General features: G+C 40.8%; 1 protein-coding gene across 1 annotated transcript in view; it reads right to left on the reverse strand.

Annotated features, from left to right (window-relative positions):
- Window positions 1–22,115, reverse strand: part of LOC142008313 (histone deacetylase 5-like) — a 161,728-nt gene that overhangs the window by 11,339 nt on the left and 128,274 nt on the right. Inside the window, exons 6-7 of the mRNA XM_074985495.1 lie at window positions 9,634–9,718; window positions 1,926–2,073 (exon numbers count right to left, since the gene is read on the reverse strand). Coding sequence (XP_074841596.1) covers window positions 1,926–2,073; window positions 9,634–9,718 — 233 coding nt within the window. The remainder of the gene's footprint in view (window positions 1–1,925; window positions 2,074–9,633; window positions 9,719–22,115) is intronic.

Consider the following 22,115-nt stretch of genomic DNA (forward strand, 5'->3'; position numbering starts at 1 on the left):
CCACAGCACCACAAAACATATTTCAAGTGAAGCCATTTTTCCACAGGCCAACTCATGACAGATTCATTTCTATAGCCATCCAGAACTGATGAAGTGTAGTGAACCTGGCAGCCAAATGAATTCCATTTGTATACATATCAGTACATCCGTTTTTCTCCCACTCCCTTCAGCTGCACTCTAAATTCATTCCATGTCAAGAAGGGGTGGAAATTGCCACAGGTTATCAGTAGCTAGGTGATATATTTACATAGTATTAAGAATATACACTATTAGCAGAAGTGCTGCTTTTTTGATATGACTATAGAATCAATTATTGTGAAGTGGTTATAATTTTAGGTTGGAATAGTTTTATAACAAGACTTTTAATTACTGACTTGGCTGAACTATGTTATTTTATGTGCAAAATTAATTACATTTTATTTAAGAGAACCTAAAATTTGGCTTTATTTCATCATATTAATTAGTTACGAATAGTTAACTATAGTTAGACTATAAGTTGCAGTCCCTTTACACTAGCCCCTTACTCACACATGGAAAAGCTTTTTATCCTTGGCTAACAAAAAGAACACTAATTACCCCACATTTAGATTACAAACATTTAGGTTCATTCTTTAACTGAGGGCTAATTGGCAGTGTTGTATATCAAAAATAGTATTACTGGAATGGACCGACAGTCTGTCCCTGAGAGAAAAGAACAGTTCCTTCCTAGGCATTTACATATTTGTAATAAGAATAATAATCATAATCTATTATTCAAGTGCAATTACAGTGAATACTCACTAGATCTGTGTTTTACATTACTGAAAAAAAACCCAAGTTTTTATTCTTGTGAGAGTCAATACAACTATAGAAGATTGTATAATATTCTCCTGAGTTCTTGTTGATCATCAGTAAAACTGTCAGCGGCATTCAGATTAAAACAGCCAAAGCAGGTTTTGAAGGGACTAGAATCGTACCACGCAGCCCACAGGCAGCAACTGCCAGGACATTCACATAAGTCACAGTTCCACTGGCTACAAGCCCACTGCTCCTTTGGCCCACCCGCAACTCCCTCCTCCCCTCAATGCTCCTGTGTCCTGGAACACAGCTTCACAGTGCAGAGGGAGTTGAGGAATCCCCTTGCCAGGCCTCTCCATCTCCTCTCCTTTTTCTCTTGTCCAGTGGAATCAGAAGGTTCCCCTATATTTTTGGGTCTTTCTCCTCTACAGAGAGGCCAGGAGGGTTTGGCGCTGAAGGAGAATAAATGGGAAACTCCATAATGTAATCTTTACACAGTGACTTTTCTGACTCCAACAATTCCTTAAGGAAACACTGTACTGAGCATGGCACTATTTAATAGGCATCAGTGTTTCATTTTGAAATGCGGTATTAATGAAAGCACACTGAAAGTTATTCTTCCACTTTATACAATTGTTAAATTCACATCCAAGGCAGTCTTACTTGATCAGTGTGAACCATCGGTAGACAGGCAGGGAAAACCAACACACTCTTTATATGATGACATATTGTCATCTTGGTATATTAAATACACTGTGTGGGTTTCTCTGCCAGCTTACTCCAGCTTTACATAATGTCACACACACTGAAATCAGTGGAATTTCATTAGTGTAAAGCCAGAATACCGGGTTGTGATTTCAGTCTGTCTGAAAGCAGTTTAAAAGCATTTTTATAAAGTCAAATCTAAAATAGGGCTGAGTGTGCATTTAGTAATCATAAATCTCGATAAAGATTTGTACACAATTTTTCAAAGGTGACCACTACTATTTGGATGCCCAACTCAAGTTACTTTCCTAGTGATTTCAAGTGGGGGTCTCACAACCCAAGATAGCCAAAAGTATCAGACACCTTTCAAATTCTGGTTTGTGGCTCTTGCCACACCAAGGTACAAAATCTTGCCACTTGCCTTTTCTACAATGTACACTTACCTGCTGCCTTCCTGAGAAAAAGACTGTTCAACATCCACGGACAATGAGGCCATGGCAGAGACAGTCTCTGTCTCCTCTCTCTCTTCTTTCTGAGTCTCCGCCAGAGCACAACCCCCGGGATAGGGTTTCACTGACTTCCAGAATTTGCCTAAAAAAAAATTACACATAATAATTTGTGGGAATTGTAGCTAGCATGGGAGCATACATACAATAACAACTTAGATCCAACACAGAGAGTGATTAAAAGTTAAAATCACTGCACTGTAAGCAATTGTCATTGGGATTTCAAACTGCCACAATGAAGTATGTTTCTGGGTCTAAGAATGCAAAGCTGGAAAGTATTCTCATTCCAAGGACTGTGTCACACCCTTCCCCAGAAGTTAATAAACTAAAGGAGTAATGCTCAGCCTAACGAATTCATACTATCAGTCAGACTATTGGCTATACCTATGGTAGGAGAAGGAAGTTCAGAACAGATAGGTCTGATATTCCTGGGAAATAGGTGCATTTGAGACAAATGGGAACAGAAAAATGAAAATAATTGCACAAAGTGCTTACATAGTACTGACTTTTTGGGGATGTGTGGGGGGGATGAGTCAGAAATATCAGCATGGCCTGGAGTTATGTTGCCAGAACAATCAGGTTTGTTAGTCCTGGACATTCTTTCTCCTCCAACTTCAGGAAGTATACTAGAACAATAATTTATTTAAAACATTCATATATGTACTGGCTTTTGTTGGAATGCTACTGGGTGCGATAAGAAAGATATTTTTCTGGGGTTTAGGGTAAAAACACACCAGTGGAATCAAAGTATAAGAGAGCCTTCTGCCTGCAACAGAAAAGACTTTGAAAAGCTTTCCAAGAGCAGCAAAAAATAATGTGTAGGTGAGTAGGAATGAAAAATAAGCAGTTAGTAATGTATTATTCAAGAACTGGGATCAATTAGTGGTAATCAGATGAACAACTTAAATCTTGCATGCATATTTCTCATAGGCTGTGTCTACACTAGCCCCAAACTTCAAAATGGCCATGGAAATGGCCATTTTGAAGTTTACTAATGAAGAGCTGAAATACATATTCAGCGCTTCACTAGCATGCGGGCGGCCGCGGCACTTCGAAATTGACGTGCCTCACCGCCGCGCTGCTCGTCCCGACAGGACTCCTTTTCGAAAGAACCACGCCTACTTCGAAGTCTCCTTATTCCATCTGCTTGAAGTAGGCGGGGTCCTTTCGAAAAGGAGCCCTGTCGGGACAAGCCGCGCAGTGGTGAGGCGCGTCAATTTCGAAGTGCCGCGGCCACCCGCATGCTAATGAAGTGCTGAATATGTATTTCAGCGCTTCATTAGTAAACTTCGAAATGGCCATTTGCATGGCCATTTCGAAGTTTGAGGCTAGTGTAGACATGGCCATAGTGTAGTAATCCATAGAATTCCTATTAAATTCCAGGTGGAGGTCCCCTGGGAACTAGGAGCTGGAAGAGGGATGTGAATTTGGGATGAGCCCTTATCCAGTGGTTATCAAGAGGTTTCCAGAAGCTGAGTCAGAGCACTTATCTGAGAATTAGTGGAAGGGTTTCAACAGCAGAAGTGGTGCTGAGAGGTGCCCTGGGCCCTGGGGCAAGGAGGGAGGGGGGCCCAGTTCCACAACCCAGAAGGGACAAGGCCAAGAGTGGAAGGGGCAGGGCCTATGGTTTTTGGCCCTCAGTGCTGCCTAGACACAGCACTGGGCCTCTCCTTCCTCACAGCTGCACACAGCAGTGCTGCTGCAGCAATTTAAAAGGGCCCAGAGCTCCAGCCACCACAGCCATTACTTTGGCCTCAGCCATGGCTAGAGCTCTGGGTCCCTTTGAAATGCTGGGCTGGGAATAACCACCCCCTTAACCCCCTCCCCCCTACCTGTAGGCCTGAATAGCTGTGACAGAGTGCTCAAGTGAGGGATCTTTTCCAAGGACCAGAAGGAAAATGTTGGCAGCTTTGGGATGTAGGTAGGTCAAGTTGATTAGTCATGGGATACCTGGAAGGTTTCAGGGCTAATTGTAGTGCTGTGTATTCTGGATGACTAAGTATCAGAAATTCCCTCTTTGATAAAATGGCATATAATACCATTTCAGACTTTTCAAATGGTCAGTGTTTCAGTCAAAGGATACAACAGCTGTCAATAAAGATAGCAATAAACTTATTTAAAAGTTACTCCACAGATGAAAGCACGAGCCAGTCATCAAGATCTACAGGCAGACAGGTATTTCTTTGAACCCTGGTACTGTGCATGTTTGAATAGTTAGCGGGACCTTTAAATAATAGGTATTTTGGGGAAGGAAACAAAATCAAATATATTGAGTTCTCTACAAAGTTAAAATTAAGTGTTAGAACCTAGATTTTCCTCTAGATATGCAACAGTCATGTATAAATAAAACTGCATACATAACACTAAACCAAGTGGCTGAGGCCTGACAAATTCTACAAAAACAAGACAAAAATATCCTATAGAGAAAACATTCCCTAGTCATTAAAATAAGTAAGTTATATAGGCATTCCACAACATTCTCACAGCAATAATATGCAAAATCAGAATGTGCAGTATACACCCCGTAGTTTATGTGCTAAATGTTCGTAAGTGAGTGGGGTTTTTGTTGAAAAAACAGATGTGTACGAGAATAAAATATGTTAGCATGAAAGTATTACACAGTTTTGCCCATAAAAATGAAGCCATGCCTGCTGCTGGAATTTTCAAGGGTTCCTATTTATAAAATAAGCTATTAGTAACCAACCACTGACTACTGTGTTGCCAACCTGCTGCAACAATAAAACAGCTTTGGAGAGGACTGCTGCATCAAACACACACACACAAAGCAGCTGCCTACTGCACTTTTCTTCTAATGCTAAAACTCATGATCAGATTCAAGCATCTCAGCTGGCTCTTCAGTCCATGTGATCATTTATTACCCCCTTCCGTTCTTTTTCCCTACACTCATTTAAAACTGTGAGAGGTGTTTAGAAGTAGAGGGAAATTACCAAGCAGGGACAGGAAGCCAGTGGCAGCATCCAGGTATTAGTCATAGTACTTAGGTATCACCATTTGGGAGATGGAATGTGCAAACAGTTTTTAGATTTCTCCACTAGGAACAGCAGCCAGTTACAGAGTGTATATTAAACAGGATCATGGACAAAATGCTTTCTGAGACTTACAAGAAAATATGAGAAAAATTTTTTAAAAACAAAAGAGATTATTCTCTATGGAAAATGAGGACCATAGGGTTGTTTTTATAACAATGGGAAGACAATGTATAAAAAACATATGCAACTAATCACCCTTTTTTCATGCTTGGCTACTTCAGTTGAATGTACAAATTGGGTCTTGTGTGTTTTCAACTACCCGATTTGCATGAACAATCTCATCAACTGTACATGCACTGTGCAGGCAACTGCAAAACTTTTTTTGCCAGCCACTCAAACTATCCTATTTTTGAAATATCCAGCTCTGTTTGAAACAAAAGCACCTGGGACAAACAACTCACAACTGCCATTTTCATTTTCCAATGTAGGAATGTGAAATTTCAATAATCTTGTTGTGTCTCCTCATACGAACATTTTGGAGTTTAGGAAGTAGAATGAAATGGGTTGCCTGTCTCATACATGCACAGTGTTCTTTTTGTCTTAGAATAAACTGTGCAATCAAATAAGCAATCTAGGTATGCTTTTGTCTGCTGCATGAAGAAGTGCTCAAGACTCCAATAAGGCAGTGGGAACATTTCCCATTCGTGAAGGAAATAGCAACAGGGGATGTTTATATCATGTATTTTTGTTACCAACGTTTGAAAGTAACCTTCCTAGAAGTGTTTGGGCATGTTGTATGCAGAATAGCCTGACATTTTCCATGTACAAGAGCTCAGTGGACGAGTAGTGCCTAAATGAGTGAGAACAACTAATTTAGGAATGCATATTTTATGGCTGGGGGGAATACTACTTCCAGCTGTACCGCATTCCCATAAATGCATTAGACCATCCCATTGTCACAAAGAAGTTTATATAAATTTAGAAACCAGTTGGGTTTTCTCTCTGCTGATCTAAAATCTGCACTTTCCAGCCTGTTTTTGAGGCATAGACGGAGCAAAGGCAATCTTTGGACTGAAGAGATTACAACATTTAAATACGTGATAGAAGAGCTGTATCCCAGAAACATAAGTGTTAGTAATGCATATGTCTAAGCTGGATTTGTCAGTATTTTGTTCTAATTTTAAAGTTACATACAAACTCATAAAAACTATATAATAAATAGGAAAAACTATTTCATTAGGGCTGCATCAACACTAGTGTGTTTTTCAAAACAGCCAGGGCTCTTTTGAAAAATCCCACAGAGTGTCTACACATAAAATGTGTCCTTTTGATATTAAACTGGAAAAATGCAGCACTTTTTCCAGTGGCCCTCTTCCTTGCCCAGGTGAGGGAGAGTGCCTTTTCCCAAAAAAATTCTTTTGGAAAAAAATGTGTGTAGATGCCCCAGGGGCCCTTTTTTCGAAAAAGCAGTCCTCATGGCACTGGATTTTTTGATCCCTGGCCCATTCTTTTGAAAGAGCAGGGGCTGTGTGGATGCTTTCTATAGAAGGAGGGGATTGATTTTTTTCAATCCACTTTTTTGTGTGTGGATGTGCTCTTTCCATAGAAGATTTTTCAGATGAGATTTTCCAGAAGAACTTCTTTTGAAGGATCGCTGTAGTCTACACCTAGCGTAGGAGTGGTGACGCACTGAAATGGTTTACCTGGAGAGGTGGTGGATTCTCCATTCCTAGAGGTTTTTAAGTCCTGGCTTGACAAAGCCCTGACTGGGATGATCTAGTTAGGGTTTGCCTTGCTTTGGGCAGGGGGCTGGACCCAATTACCTCCTGAGGTCCCTTCCAGACCCAGGATTCTGTTATGGGTTTCCACCATTTCACCTGGATATTATTCTACAGCTTAATACATTTCAGCTCCATAAATTGTCTCTCATATTCAACCTATATTTTATTTCTTTTAATTTCATCAAATTTTTCATACTGAACTAACTCCCACATATAACACTCATACTAATTCCCCTCCATCACTGCTATTAACTCCTTTCAAATATTAGTAGAGTCTTACCTCTTCTCACTCATTTTGTAGCCATATTATGCAGATTTGGACCTTTTTCTAAGTCAATTCCTCCAATCTCTGTGACCATTATGACTCTGCTCTGAACGCCCACCATTTTTTAAGTATCTTTCTGGTTGTAAGTTGCACAGAACTAAATGCAAGATTCAGGCCACTCCAGAGAAAGCTCTATAGAAAAAGACTATTGCTTTCATCTCTGTGATGAATATGGCACCTAAATGGTTTGGATATTTTTGCTGCTACATTCCCTTGCCAAGGATGTCTCAGTTTTGTCCACTATTATGTCTAGGTCTCTTTCAACATAACTGCTTATTTCAGATTTCTCTTTCCATTCAATTGTTTTTTTTTCCCCTCAATTATTTGTTCTTCCCAATTGAACTATGTGTTGTTATATTTTTTAGTCCAGGTTTATAAACTCTCTTGCTCCCTATTTGTTATTTCTCTGCCCTTGTTAGCATTTGCAGCTTTACCCAATTTTTCATGGTGTGTGATTTTCGTTAACTGATTGTTTACTGTCTCCTCCAGGTCATTAGTAAAAGATATTCTAGAAGACTGTATGGAGCTGGATAGCACTAGCTCCTGCAGTACCCCACTACATGTCTCCTCAAGGCTGACACTGATATTTATCATGAATTCCTGAAGAAAGCTGACATCATGCATCTGACCAAGCTTTACTCACGGAAGCTTATGCTTCAACATATCTGTTAGTCTATAAGGTGTAACAGGACTTCTTGTTGTTTTTGAGGATACAGACTACCACTGCTTCCCCTCTGATATTGATTTCCTTGGAACATTTATTTTCGTGACTGTGTAAGTGGGAGCTGGGATAACATCTCTCATACATGAAGAAATACCTGGAGAACTGACCAATAATGATACACTATGTCTCCCAGGGATAGTCATCTTAGTCTGTATCCACAAAAAACAAGAAGTTCTGTGGCAGCTCATAGACTAACAGATTTATTGGAGCATAAGCTTTCATGGGCAAAGACCAACTTCATCAGAAGCATGTAGACTATACGTATCTGACAACGTAGATCTTTGCCCACAAAAGCTTATGCTCCATTAAATCTGTTAGTCTATAAGGTGACACAAGACATAGTGTGCACGTTTTAAAACATGATGCATCTGCTTATTTTTCATTCACCTAATGCTAGCAAAACATATGATATTCAAACCAAATCTACATATAAATGGCGCCAGAGGGTGATGAGACAGAACTGGCAAATGATAGGTAGAAGACAGGAAGTCCCCCCCCCACCCCACTCACTCTGCATAGCTGGGAGTAGCACAGAGTGGCAACTGGATGAAAGTTTTCATAGGTGAGTTAAGGCTACTTGGAGCAGAGCAAAGTGGGAAGGTGCAAATAGAAAATTCAGTCGCGAAAACTGGGTTGCAGCAGAGGGCCAGGGAGAGTGTATGTGGGAAAAGGTCAGGACTGATGTTGTGATGCATAAGTGACATGCCGAGGGAAGGACCTGTTGGAGAGAATCACTGAATATATATACTGTATACATGTAACCACTGACTATGACTCTCCCATGTGACAGTAGCCATTTTAGGTACAATAAAAGGTCTGTTATCTGGCATGTTGGAGACATGGGAGCCTGTGTGCCAGTATATCAAAAATTCCAGGGGAATAAGAAGGGAATTTGGGTGTGGGTACAGGCTTGGGGCTGAGGGCTGCATCATGAGATGAGGTGTGGGGTGCAGACTCTGCGAGGGCACTTGGGTGCAGGAGAGGCCTCAGGGAGGAGGGTTGGAGCACAGGAGGAGTTTAAGGGTGCTGGATCTTGGCAACACGCCTAGGTACTCTTAGGCAGAAGCATGATTAGGCTGCTCTGCATGCATCATCTGCCCACACGCACTGCCCCCGCAGCTCCTATTGGTCATGGATTCTTGATAATGGGAACTGAGGAGTCAACACTCAGGGCAGGAAAGCATGGGGGCAGCACAAGGAGACCCCATGACCATTCCTCCACCTAACAGCAGCAGGGACATGTCACTGCTTCCACGGAGACACATGGAACCAGATAGGGAGCTTGCTGGCCTCACACCAACTGGACCCTATTGAAGAACAGAAATGCCAACTGATAGAGAGTTCAAGTTGGCAAAGTGCCAGAAAACACAGCTTTTAATGCACACAGATGTAGTTTTAAACTCACATCCAGCTCCACATAAATACCTTGAAAAGGTATTTCTCAGCAAATTGAATCTGAAGAGACTATGTCATACCACTAGTACACCCACCATGTATCCCCTTCCCCCACCCACCACACAAACACATTTTTTTCCCCTCACTGGATTGCAAGGGCTAAAATGCTTGAAATGAGAATTCAGCAAATGAAAGATTTTGGACAACAGGGGAATGGGAAAGCTCTAGTTAACATTAACAACCCAGCTTTTTAAGCTTCAGGTCATGAATGAAGTAAAAGATGTGCCTAAAAACAAGAACACAAATGTACATGTTTATAAACATGTATTGTGTATGTGCTCGGATATATTTTTTCCTATTCTTATAACAAATGTTTGATTAGTTCTCTCTGATATGAATTAATAATAGGAGTAAAAACATGGAAACATACTTTGAATTTCAGTGGTCTTTTGTAAAGAAGCTATTGCATTCATATTAGGGGTTTGATGCAGCATATCTTCTGGCAGAGGCTCCAGCTGCAAGAACAGAACAGAAAAATATGAGCAGAATATAATGAATTTGCGGTAAGACACATGGAAATAAACCATACTGAAACAGCCCACTCCTCAAAAAAGATCAGCCCAAGAACTAGTTAACGTTTTCTCGTATCCATTATAAAAGTATAGCCACAATTTTGTTTTCTGTTTTTCAGCCATGTAATTGAATTCCAAGGGGCTTTTCTATTGGCTGCAGGACTAATCTATGGAGTCTCAGAAGCAGGTGCACATCTGTGTATTATTCATTTTTAAAAAAATGATAGTTATTTGTGTAATTTTTGTAGGGTTCCTCACAAACCAAATTCCATTGCACCTGTATATGCAGCTGGTCACTCCAAACAAAATCTTGCAGCACTCTATTATCTTTATTTTTCTAGTGTTATTACATCTACCCTTCTTACACATTTCAACATTTTACCACGGAAAACTATAAAACACAGCTGCTCTGAGTAGCCTGGTGTTAGTTTCAAGTGAAGCAGTAGACAAAGTGCTTGAACATATCAACAATAAAGGTTGCATAAACGTTATTTGGGTTCCAAATGTACTTTTAACTGGCTACATTTACTTTCAATGCTCTTTAGTTTGTGTGTTTGAATGTGCATAAGCATGAAACAAAATACCAACATTTATATGGCTTTTTCCCTATAGTTCCAGTTTCAATGAAGCTGTTCGGAAAGGAGAGCCAGTCGGTAGCCAGGGCATGAATGCAGGCCTTTAAAAACCTGGGTTCAAGTCCTGCATAAACCTCTGACTAGTCTGTACCTTCACAAAAATCCCACAGTCCTGTAGCACCTTAAAGACTAAAAAAGTTATTTCTTAGTGTGGCAGGGCCAGGGTGAAAGGCCCGTCAGGGGGAGCCCAAACAAGCAGAAGGGCCAGCAGGACAATCACAGGCAGCTGGGTGGGAGATGGCTCAGCCTAATTAAGGCCAGCTTGCCCCAATGACTAGGCCAATAAGAGGCCTTTAAACCCTTCACAGTGGGGGGGGAGCGGAGCGGAGCAGAGCGGAACAGAAGGAACACCAGAGATCACAGAGCGAGAGTGAGAGCGAGAGCTTCTACAGATCAAGAATGGGGACCCGTGACTGCTATGGCCTGGAGAAGGTACCGGGGGAATCATCTGGGGAAGTGGCCCAGGGAGAAGAGCTGCTGTGCCAAGGGCTGAGGGAGTCAGCTCCTCCCACTGTCAGCTGCACAGGGTCCCTGGGCCAGAACCCGGCATGAGTGGGTGGGGGCTGGGTTTCCCCCAGACCACCCCTTGCCCCAGGAATAGGACTGACTTTGTTACATTAGGTAATGAGCTTTTGTGCTTAAGACCCAAATCATCAGTTTTTCAGAGCTGGAGTAGCTAATTAGACTCTGGGGCTTTTATTGCAGGGGACAGAGGGTGGTGGGGAAGGAAGGAGGGAGAAAAGGGAGAAGTCATCTGTTACTAATAGACTCAGTGGAAGAAGTAAGTGAATGGGGTGTATGTCATTCCTGTGAATATCAAAGGTGGGGTGATTGCCCTTGTAATGTGTAAGATAATTGAGATTCCTGTATGACCTTTAGGAAGTTTCTTTGTTATTTTTTACACTCTTTGAACCCTTACAGCTACCGGGGCCCAATTCCATTGTAAGGGACCCAATTTGGCTTCTGGAGTCAGAACAGATTCAAAGCTACTCTTACCTGCACCCCTGGGAGTCACTGCACAGGCTGGGGAATTGTCATAGTGCAAGATGTTCCAGCTGTGCCTTGTGTCATCCAGTTTTTTTAAGACCCAGCTGGAGAAAGCTCTGACTGGGATGATTTAGTTGGGATTGGCCCTGCTTTGAGCAGGGGGTTGGACTTGATGACCTCCTTAGGTCTTTTCCAACCCTATGATTCTATCCTTCCTGTTGCACTGCAAACTCCTTCTAATGGATAGGAGGCCAGGAGTTAGTGATGCAGACATAGCTATTGTAGCTCTATGCCAACCAGAGGTTCTCCTCATCAGAATCTCATCAGGCAACTTTTATTCTGTCACTTTTATAACTGGGTTGGACTGGGTCCAATGAGGCCAATCACACAAGTTTAATTAACTAGCAATGAGCAACTAAAATGAAGTATTCACACATAACTCATAGGCTGCCTCATCAAAAATGTCTGCTCAATACCTTATGAATATCAAATACATGCACAGAAATCAGGTTAGGTTCATGAATCAACCACAAATACAAATAAGGGCCACATTATTCAAAATGAACGGTTTTGACCAGCTCTGGTAATGAACCTGTAGCGGATCTCAATTTTCAGTGTTTGTTATTTCTAAACTTCTCCCCCACCCAAAAGAAAAAAAAATGCTCCTTGTAATTATTCCATCTCGGTTTCAACTGCAGAAATGTTCTGTCTCCATATTCTTTGCAGTAGCGAGGCAGAATGTTGGATCCTGTTTCATATCAATAAAACCACATCAGACTCCAGACATAAGTTCATTATATTGTCCATTCCATTCAACCCTGATGCAATATTGTTACAAAAACACTGTAAAAATAAATCTAGTGGATTATTACTGCTATTTCTATACTCCTTTGGAACAGAGCCTTCTGCATAAGGGAGAATAATTTCTGTTGGCAGTGATCCACTTTTTGTATGTAGTGACATAGACATAGAGTTGTCCCTGGAAAATATCAGGACACAGACTCAACAGTGAACAAAAGAAATCACTCTACACCTGACAGTCATAGCACCATCACCTTCACTCCTACTCTTCTTGGCATTCAAATCATGCAGTTTATTAGACGTGGAGCTGAAGAGAGTAGAAGTTATAAAGAGCCCTAAAAATACATTTGCAGAACAGACTATTTCAGAGATGAATGACTCAGGTCAATGCAGGACCAACAAAGCCACTTAAAGGAGAGTTTGGATCATTTACAAAAGGAAAACATTTCAAACGGATTGCACCACTAAATTGGGCTTTTTTGTGCCCCAAGGAACTTAATGGAATTTGTGCCCAATAAGCATTTTCAAAGGAAAAAATGGAACTGTGCACATTGAATAGTTAAGTTTCCACAACTGAATTGTGCTCTTATCAGTAATTGCCATACAAATATTGTCCCCACATCAAATTTTTATGTGCTTGGAAAGTGATGCAAGTGACAGTAAAGTTGTATGCAATTTGTCAAATTTGAGGCCACAGAAGTCTGCACTGGATGAGCAGCCCAGACTTGGCACCAGATTGCATTGCCTGCTTACACCTGCCTTGTTTTGAGGAGAAGTTAGCTTTAATCATGGAGGTTAGTGAGCTTAGTTGCAGAAAAGATGATACCAAAGAACACGTTAGGCAAACTCAGGCTCAAAGCAAAAGTTCTGGAGGTGGAGACTGTGATGGTAATAGATGTGGTGTCCACTGTTTCTATGGATACCTGAGAGACAACCATGTACTTCAATGCAGAGCCTACAGGCCAAGGGGCCTTTAGAGAAAGGACTTCTCTTTGATAACCATTTTACAGCTCTGTAAAGAGAAGTCTGAAGGGTATGTGGAGAATCATACATATAGGAACCATGACTGAGGTGGTCAGAGTCACTGTTATTCTGGGTAAGTCACAGTACAGACTGCTTCCTCCAGCTCCAGGAGTTTTTAATTCAATTGAATCCTGTAGAGGCAGACATGACCAACAGTAGATCATGAGAGAGATCTTTGAAAGTGCACAGCTCCTATGCCATCTCAGGCATATTTTGACCTCTGACAATATTCCATGGATCATAATTTTGCACTTCTGAAAATTTGCCCCTAAATATAGGGAAGGTACGTTAGGTGATAACAGAAGTGAGTAAAATATCTGCACTGAGAATAAACAGACTTGAAGTTCAGATATGGAGGGCTTTTATCCATATTCATCCATATCCAATTAAAAATCTCCTTCTTAGTTGCCACCTATTTCTTCCTCTAAAACTGCTCAAACCTACCATTTGAGGCCCTGTTCCTATTACTACCTTTTATAGGTTTTACTTCCTTTGCTTGAGCCGGCTTTTTTAAATATTAGAAAATCCCTGTTACGAGCCAGGCTATGTAGTAAGCAGGCTAATATAAAGCTCTGCCATGATGATTGCTGTAGGTGTCCTTACGAAGTACAGGTTGCACCTCCCTGGTTCAGCACCCTGAGCACCTCAATGGTCCCAGACCAGGGATTTTGCTAGACCAAAGGAGGTCAGTGTCCTCTCCTGGGCTCCTCTCCAAGCTGCGAGCCCCAGCACCTGTAGGGCTGCTGGCTCTCTGGCTCCAGTGGCATATCTCCAGCCACTGCTGGTCCCTCTGTCAGCAGCCTGGCTCATCTCTCAGCTAATGCTCTCTGGTTCAGGCTGACCCAAGAGTACTGGATTTGAGAGGTGCAACCTGTATCAGAAATGAAACATTGCTTCTCCCCTAGTCTTTCTGTCTATGAGAGGTGTCATTTATTCTTCCTGTTGTGACTTTTAGGGGTTTTCTGAATAGGTCTCTCTTTTAGGGTTATATAAAATAATTTCTAGTGATTTTTTTTCAAAGTGGTCCATAACTGCTATGTACAATATGAATAAATCCATTTTCATGAAGCAGTAGTTTTTTAAACGTCCTAAGGAAGGTTAGGAACCCACTGCCCAAGGCCAGTCAATGGGAGTTGGGCAGGTAACTCCTATCTGTGCTTTGGAAAGTCTCCCAGTAGTAATATATCACTTTTGAAACAGTTCATTGCCAGTCTGCTTGGCCAAACCATATCCTGGCTAGCACTGGCCACTTCTGGTACTATAATGTCAGCCTATTGGCATATCCTTGGTAATATTTTCTCCCCATAACCAAATTTTTCATTTTGGGGTCCCTTCTCCTGGGTTTGTGGCAATCAGCACTGGCATAAGCATCAGGAGAACCCCTGATGGTAAGTGTATTAATTATTTGGTAATAATGAGAGAGTCAGATTAACAATAAAAATAGGAGTTGTGACCAGGATTAGCTTTCAGTTTAATGTTGATCACTGGCAACTTCTTGTGTATGCTACGTGGAAAATGTTTCCATTTTGCAGAAAGAACCATTTACTCATTCTGGAAAATTGCTCCCCTCTCCCCTCTACTCCCTCCCTGCTTTATTTTAATGCAGTGTCTTCAGTCTTGGCTGACTTCTTTGCACTGCTGGCAAGCTGCTCCAGGTGCACATCCAATTCCACAAAAAAGGGGAAGTGCCAACTTTTCATCATCTCAAAAAAAGCTGCCAAAGTTTTCCACTTAGGTCACGTCTACACTAGCAAACTCTTTTGAAATATCCAGCCAACCATCTACACACAAAACGCGTTCTTTTGAAATTAAATTGAAAGAATGCGGCGTTCCTTTTGAAAGCACTCTTCCACTCCTGTTTCAGGAAATGTGCCTTGTTTCAATAGCTTCTTCCAAAGGAAAACATGTACATGCCCCACAGGCCCATTTTTTCCAAAAGAGCTGTCCTGATGGCTCCTGATTTTTTTTGATTCCTGGCCCACTCTTTTGAAAGAGCAGGGGCTGTTTGGATGCTCTATCGAAAGTGCAGACCACGCTTTTGATCTGCTTTTTTGTGTGTGGACGCACTCTTTCGAAAGAAGTTCTTTTGGAAGAGATCTTCTGTAAGGACTTCTTTAGAAAGATTACTGTAGTGTAGACATAGTGTTAGGGGGCTATATACACCCAACCCCAAGAGCTACTCATTGCCAGAAAGCAGCACGTCTTTCATGCTTTATAACAAAACTGTCTGCTACAGATTATACTTCAGAACAGTAGCTCCAGCAGAAAGAACATTTACTAGAAGATGTTAAATTTAACCATTTTAAAATGTTTTCTTACTGTGGGCCAAATTCAGCCCCAGCTAGTACCGCAAGAAAGACCAGACACGCTTCCTGGTGTGTCTGCTGCTACAAGAATCCTCCTTGGTGGAATGCAACATTGCCTGCACTTTGGTGCTCCCTCTGAGCACGAGGATATCTGCTACTAGTCAGCACTTGCTGCAGACCCTGGGACCCTTGCTACAGCATTGGGGGCTGGCTACTGGATACCTCCCTAAGACACAGACCATTTCTTTTGGGGACAAGGTGCATAGTGTAATAGCACTTGCTCCAGGCTATGTGGCTAAAAGATAACCCATTTTTTTTGTGGGTCAGGGTTCATATTGGGTTGGCTCAACTTCCGTGTGCTGTGGAGAGACCCCACGTGCCTGCTTACTGTGGGGATTGGGAACATTGTTGTGGAGAGAATATTTAAGCCCACAACTTCAAATCAAAGCAGTTTGATAAGACTTTGCAGAGCTGTCACAGAACAGATATATTAGCAATCACTCACCATGGCATGGCAGTACCAGGGACACAGTGGCCATCAAGCCTAACGCTTGGAGTAGAAGCCATGGTGTGGGACTACTTATACTCCCTGGCTGGGCCTAAGATACCATCCTCACAAAGATTCAATCTGTGGTGGAAAAATATGAAGTAATCCAGGGGTGCCCAACCTACAGCCTGTGGACCATACAAGACCACCAGAGAATTTAATAAGATCCATGGCCTGCTTAAATACAACGTACTAATGGAGGAGTCGTTAGCATTTTGTTGTCATGTTTACATCATTTTAATTTGCACATGTATGTTTACAGACAATAGTATACTTAGAAACAACCCATCCAAATACATACAAAGATAAACTTAAAATATAAATCAATTAAAGTGACTTTAAATTTTATTAAAATACGTAGAATGTGTTTGGCCCACACAAGGGCTGTGCTTAGGTTTACGTGGTCTTCCTGTGTAATAAAGTTGGGCACCAGTGGGCTGGTAAGAGAAACAAAACGGAAAAAGCATTGTTCACAGAGAATAAGGGACATACGTTTTCAGTGCAGTGCTTCATCATCATTTCAGAAGCTCCCTGGTTTAAAAGTAATTTCTCTTTTCTAATTAGCTAAAACCACCATTTCTTTTGTTTTGACAGGTGCTGGTGTAATGGATGTGTTCTAAAACCACTCACAGAAGACATCTAGGACATTTTACAGCAACTTTACCTCCTCTTACTTTCTTTACCTGAATGGAGGATTTCACTGTTTTGACTTTGGATTTCAGAGGAATCCAGTTGATTAATCACTTCTCACCTCTTAGGAAGATTTCCTTCCCAGGAGGCAACCCATGGTGCTTCTAATTAACTTTGCATATAGTTCAGTAACTTATCCTTATAAGAAAGTCAGGTTTTCCTTTTTGTGCACAAAGTATGAATGATAAAAACTGAAATCTACATACATTTATGTTTATATTGTTGAATTTTTGTCTCATTTATTGTCTATATATATAAACAACTGCTTTGCTGTTTCTTATTTTAAAAAAGCAAGTGGCTTATATTTTGTAGAGTTCTATTTATGTTTCTGTAGAATTTCCAATAGTAACGCTCACAATACTTCTGGAGAAAAGTTCAAACAGACATCAGACATTGATTGGGCCAATAACTCATTTAAATGCCAACATTTTCCAAGAAAAAGAGACCCACTGATTAAATGGACTTTTTGGTTAGTTTTCAAAGTCAGTTGCATGAAGAACTCTACTATGGTCAAGTTATTTATCAAAGATTAATTCAATAGAATATTCATTTCATATTGACACAACTCATGTTTATTGAAGGAAAAGTAAAATCTGTCCTCTTAAACAGATAGCTTTCATGCTGATCACGTGTAATCAAAAGCAAGTTTAGGTTTGGTTTGGAGAGGAGCATTTGTTTTTATCTTTTTTTAGGTGTCAACATGTTTGTGGTTTTTCTCAGTAATTCAGAGACAAATTAGTTAAAACAAGCCTTTCTGGCTTGTAAGTCTATTGTTTCATCTGCATGTCTGACTGTCTCCCTAACAAAGTTGGAAGTTACTGCTAGTTTTCAAGTCACTTAAAAAAAAAAAGTAGAAATGTATGGACTGACAGAAATAAGATTGATCTGATGAAGTGGGGTCTGTCCCACGAAAGCTCATCACCAAATAAATCATTTTTTTAGTCTTTAAAGTGCTACATTTCTGCTGTTTTGTTTTGTTGGAGTACAGACTAATACAGTTACCTATCAGTTACTCTTTTTGTTATATGTTATTCTGCTGATAACAAGACACATGAGCAGTGTATTGCTCTATGGACAGGTCCTGGCCAAGAACAACATAGGCAAAGAAAAAAGAATTTTAAAAATAACCCTGCAAAATGTTTATGAATTCTAATCCTCAACACATGAATAAATATAACTGACAAACTGCAGAATACCTTACAAAGGCCTTTCCTGACCTTTCTAATTTGACTTCAACTGCACATGTAATGTTTAGAATTCAAGATTGCTCTTGTCAATGTTTTTAAACTATGGTTGTGGCATGTACCATTACTTGTAAAAGTGAAGTGCCAGATTAATTACCCTATTAATCACCTGTAAGGAACTGCACTCAGAAGAATGCATCTTCAAATTACAATAATTGGTGACTTAAAGGAACCATTTTTTCCTGTCTTTGACTGGAGGATATTTTGTGGTTGGTTATGCAAATCTGCAAGCATTCTGTTGAAATGAGGCCGTGTAAACCATCTATACACTATGGTCCAAATCCTCATTTAGTATTGATTAACATAACTCCATGAAGTCAATAGATTTGTGCCAATTTACAGCAGGTGAGCATTTGGCCTTATTCCTATGTTTATATACCCTTCCCAGCCTATCCAGATCAGCGGTACTTTTAGTCACAGATATTCTGTGAGCTGACAGCAGTTTCTTATGATGGTGATGACGACATAGTTTCTGAATCTTTCATCTCAAAAATTAACAGGAGCAGTATCTGCTCTCTCTTCACTGTAATATTATTCAGCTTTGGTTCAGATGTGTGTGTGCCTGTTTCCTTCATGTCCCTGGCTAGATTTAATACTTGAACAACAAAAATGCTTGCATTAGAAATTGTAATTTAAGTGTACATGAGAAGAACCTTTTTTTGTATGAGAGATTTTAAAGTTCACATCTGTCCTCAAGTGAAGTATAATGCACATGTACTCACACCAGTCTTCATCTTCCATTATTAAATGTCCTTCCTTCTGTTTACTATGCTATATTTTGCAAACAGATAGCTCCGTTGGCTCACCCAGCCTGCTTTGCTGGCCTCAGATTACTGGCCTACCTAAAGAGCCAATAAGGGGAGGTCAATATTTCAGTGCACTCACATGTGACTCACGGGATATACATTTCATGTCCATTTTCAGTCACAGGCATTGTTCTGAAAATGCAGAGGATCAACAGCTATAGCAGCAGTAGCAGAAGTGATCCAGCTTTAGAACAAACCAAGGCCTTTCTCACAAAGAAGCTATGTCACCAAACAGTTACCTTTGGTTACAGAGAATCAGGTCCATGGCATAGTGGTGGGAGCATAGTTTCTTTATCACATTTAACCCCATATGAGGCTGTCAATCTCAGAGGGTCAAGCAGAGTTCAGGATATACCTCTCCAGTTTAAAGCTGGGCAAGGCTGCACTGTGAGAACATTGCTGGTAAGGCTGATTTTGGAAGAGAAGGATTCAGAGGATGTGTGACCATGACTATCACAGGAAACTGCTGTGTGCAGCTATGAAGTGCATGAATGATGGCATGGCTGAAGATGGGCTGCCTGATCGGGGCAACAAAACTTTACAACTGAGATTTTGAGACAGAAAACCCTAAACTGGGGCTTCTAAATTCATATTTCAGTTCTGAAACAAGAGTCCTGATATTCATGTTCAGGTGGGAAAGATATCTGAGTGGCTAGTGCATTGGCCTTGTAATCTCTCGGTTGTGAGCTCAGTCCTTGAGGGGGCCTGCCTAGAGCAGGATAAATTTAAAAAAAAAAACCAAAAGGTCACAGATGTCATGCTATGAGTGCAGGGGACTGGACTCATTGACTTCTTCCAGTTCGTATATCTCCATGTTGCAAGAAAAAGATTGTCTATGGATCTCAAAAAGAGATGCTCTATGTTCAGCACTTCTGAAGTTTTTTCCCCCCATATGGAACCCAGAGAGGGCTGAATATTGTCTATGCCATACATGTTTCTTCAGGGTATAGCTACACAGCAGCATTATCTCAAAATGAGCGATCCCAGAAGAGATTTTCTGGAATAGCTTATTTCAAAATAACACTTCTACACACAAAATGCATTTAAAAATAGTGCGTGGCTATTTCAAAGTAGAGCATCAACACACAATAGAGCCTATTTTGAAACAGAGACATTGAAAGCACTCTGGTTTATTTTGAAACAAGCCCTATGCCCTGTCTAAACAACCCCTATTTTGAAATAGGGGCTATTCCTTGTGCAATAGCTATTTCAAAATAAGCCAACTGCTATTTCAAAATTACTTCGAAATAGCAGTTGCATTGTGTAGATGCTAGCAAAGTTATTTTGAAATAACAACTGTTATTTTGAGATAGCTTTGCTGTGTAGACATACCCACAGATTGCAAGGGGTTGGAGAGGAAATAGACCTTTTCAGCAGTTCCAGCCACCTTCGCACAAGGCAACACTTTCCCTTGCTCACCCCTCCACTGTAGCACTCCCTTAATAAGAATCATGGTTCATCTATACACTCAAGCTGTTTCTACACAGGCCACTTCCTTTGGAAGTGGCATGCTAATACAGGGAGCGAAAGATGCTAATGAGCCATGGATGCAAATTCCCCGTGCCTCATTAGCATAATGTCATGTGATTTGGAGTCCGGAAGACCGTTCTTCCAGGCTCCGAAATGCCGTGTAGAAGCACGGCTGCCGGGGGGGCTTCCAGAAGGAAGTCCTTCTTCTGGAGGCCCCTTCTTCCAGAAAATTTTTGGGAAAAAGGGGCCTCCAAAAGGAGGACTTCCTTACAGAAGCGCCTCCGGGGCCGTGCTTCTACATGGCATTTTGGAATCCAGAAGAACGGTCTTCCGGACTCCAAATCATGTGACATTATGCTAATGAGGCCTGGGGAATCTGCATCACACCTCATTAGCAACTTTCACTCCCTGTATTAGCATGCCACTTCCGAAGAAAGTGGCCTGAGTAGAAACGGCCTCACTGGTGCTTGCAAGGGACAAGGCTGAGAAACTGTTTGGGGTCACTCAAGGGAGTTTCATTGCACTTGTTTCCCAAGATGCTCTGTAACTTCTTTTCCTGGAAGAGGATCCTTGTACCTTCTGAATCAGGCTACTTTTACTCAAGACAGACCACTGTTGTGCACAGCCAGAATATACAGCTTGTTGTGCTATATGTCAGTGCCTATGTTGTCAAGTAAACTAAGCTCAGAACACGGCATATATCAATTTTCTTTAACCTTCAAAGGAAAAAAATAATGGACTTGTGTCCTTTATTGTTTCTTTGTGATACATAAAGAAAGCCTGAAAGGTTTTGTTTCAAAGTAGAGGAAAAAAGCATAGGACAGGGGAGGTTCCTGATTGTTTTTAACATTACAAATTCAAATCTTTTCTACTTTAGAGGTTTTTCTAGAAACTGAAGAATTGGGGAAATTGAGAATTCACCGGAGCCCACAGATTGAAAAGAGAGCAGTTGAAATGGCGAGAGGATTTTCAGATATATTATATAAAACAGTTTGTTTTTTTAACATATATTCAACTCCAGTGCTTAAAAACATATGGGAGAAAAGATGACCTTGTTAAAGTTTCATTACTGCTACCCTTTTGATTCAGATTTGATAACTCCCAATGCTCATCTCTAAGACTCTCAATAGGTTCTCCGTCAAAACTAGGGAAGGACCTCAGGTGAAATTTTTGTTACCTATAAAGTAAAAACCAAGCAGACTAAATGCTTCAGGTCTCCTTTTTGCATCATACAAAATGAGAAAGGGCACAAAGGGTTTTAAAAGTATTTCATAGTTGATCTTACAGAGCATAAGCAATTTCCACTATAAGAAACAGCACTTTACACCAGCCTAATAGGTCTGAAATGTTGCCCTGAAAAGGAATTAGGAGACTGGTAAGTGAGGTACACTGAAGAATACTGATAACTGTAGCTGTCTCATTTTCCAGTAAAAATAATGAGTAGCAACACTGCTCCCAATAAAAAGACTTCACAGATTATTGCATGAGAACATGTGACAGGCTTACAGCTTAAGGCAAAGGCATGTTGTCTTTCTGTATTTGATTTTTACATGTATTTTCAGTGGATTACTCCTCCATCATTTTCATCCCAGAGTGAGCATATGCAGAGAGCAGAGATTTGCCAGGGGACAGGGGAAAGAGAAGTATCAAAATTCTGTATGAAAATGTACTTATTCTATTTTCAGCCCAAGAAATGACCAGCAGTCTTTAGAGGAGAGTCTGTTTTTTTCATAGTAGCTTGCTCAAAAACTTGATCAATGATGAGCATCAGTGACTCCCACTGACGTCAACACAGGTTCTCAGCACTCTGAATGTCAATAAGGGAGCATGT

This window comes from Carettochelys insculpta, chromosome 2, assembly GCF_033958435.1.
Source record: "Carettochelys insculpta isolate YL-2023 chromosome 2, ASM3395843v1, whole genome shotgun sequence".
NCBI classification, from domain to species: domain Eukaryota; kingdom Metazoa; phylum Chordata; order Testudines; family Carettochelyidae; genus Carettochelys; species Carettochelys insculpta.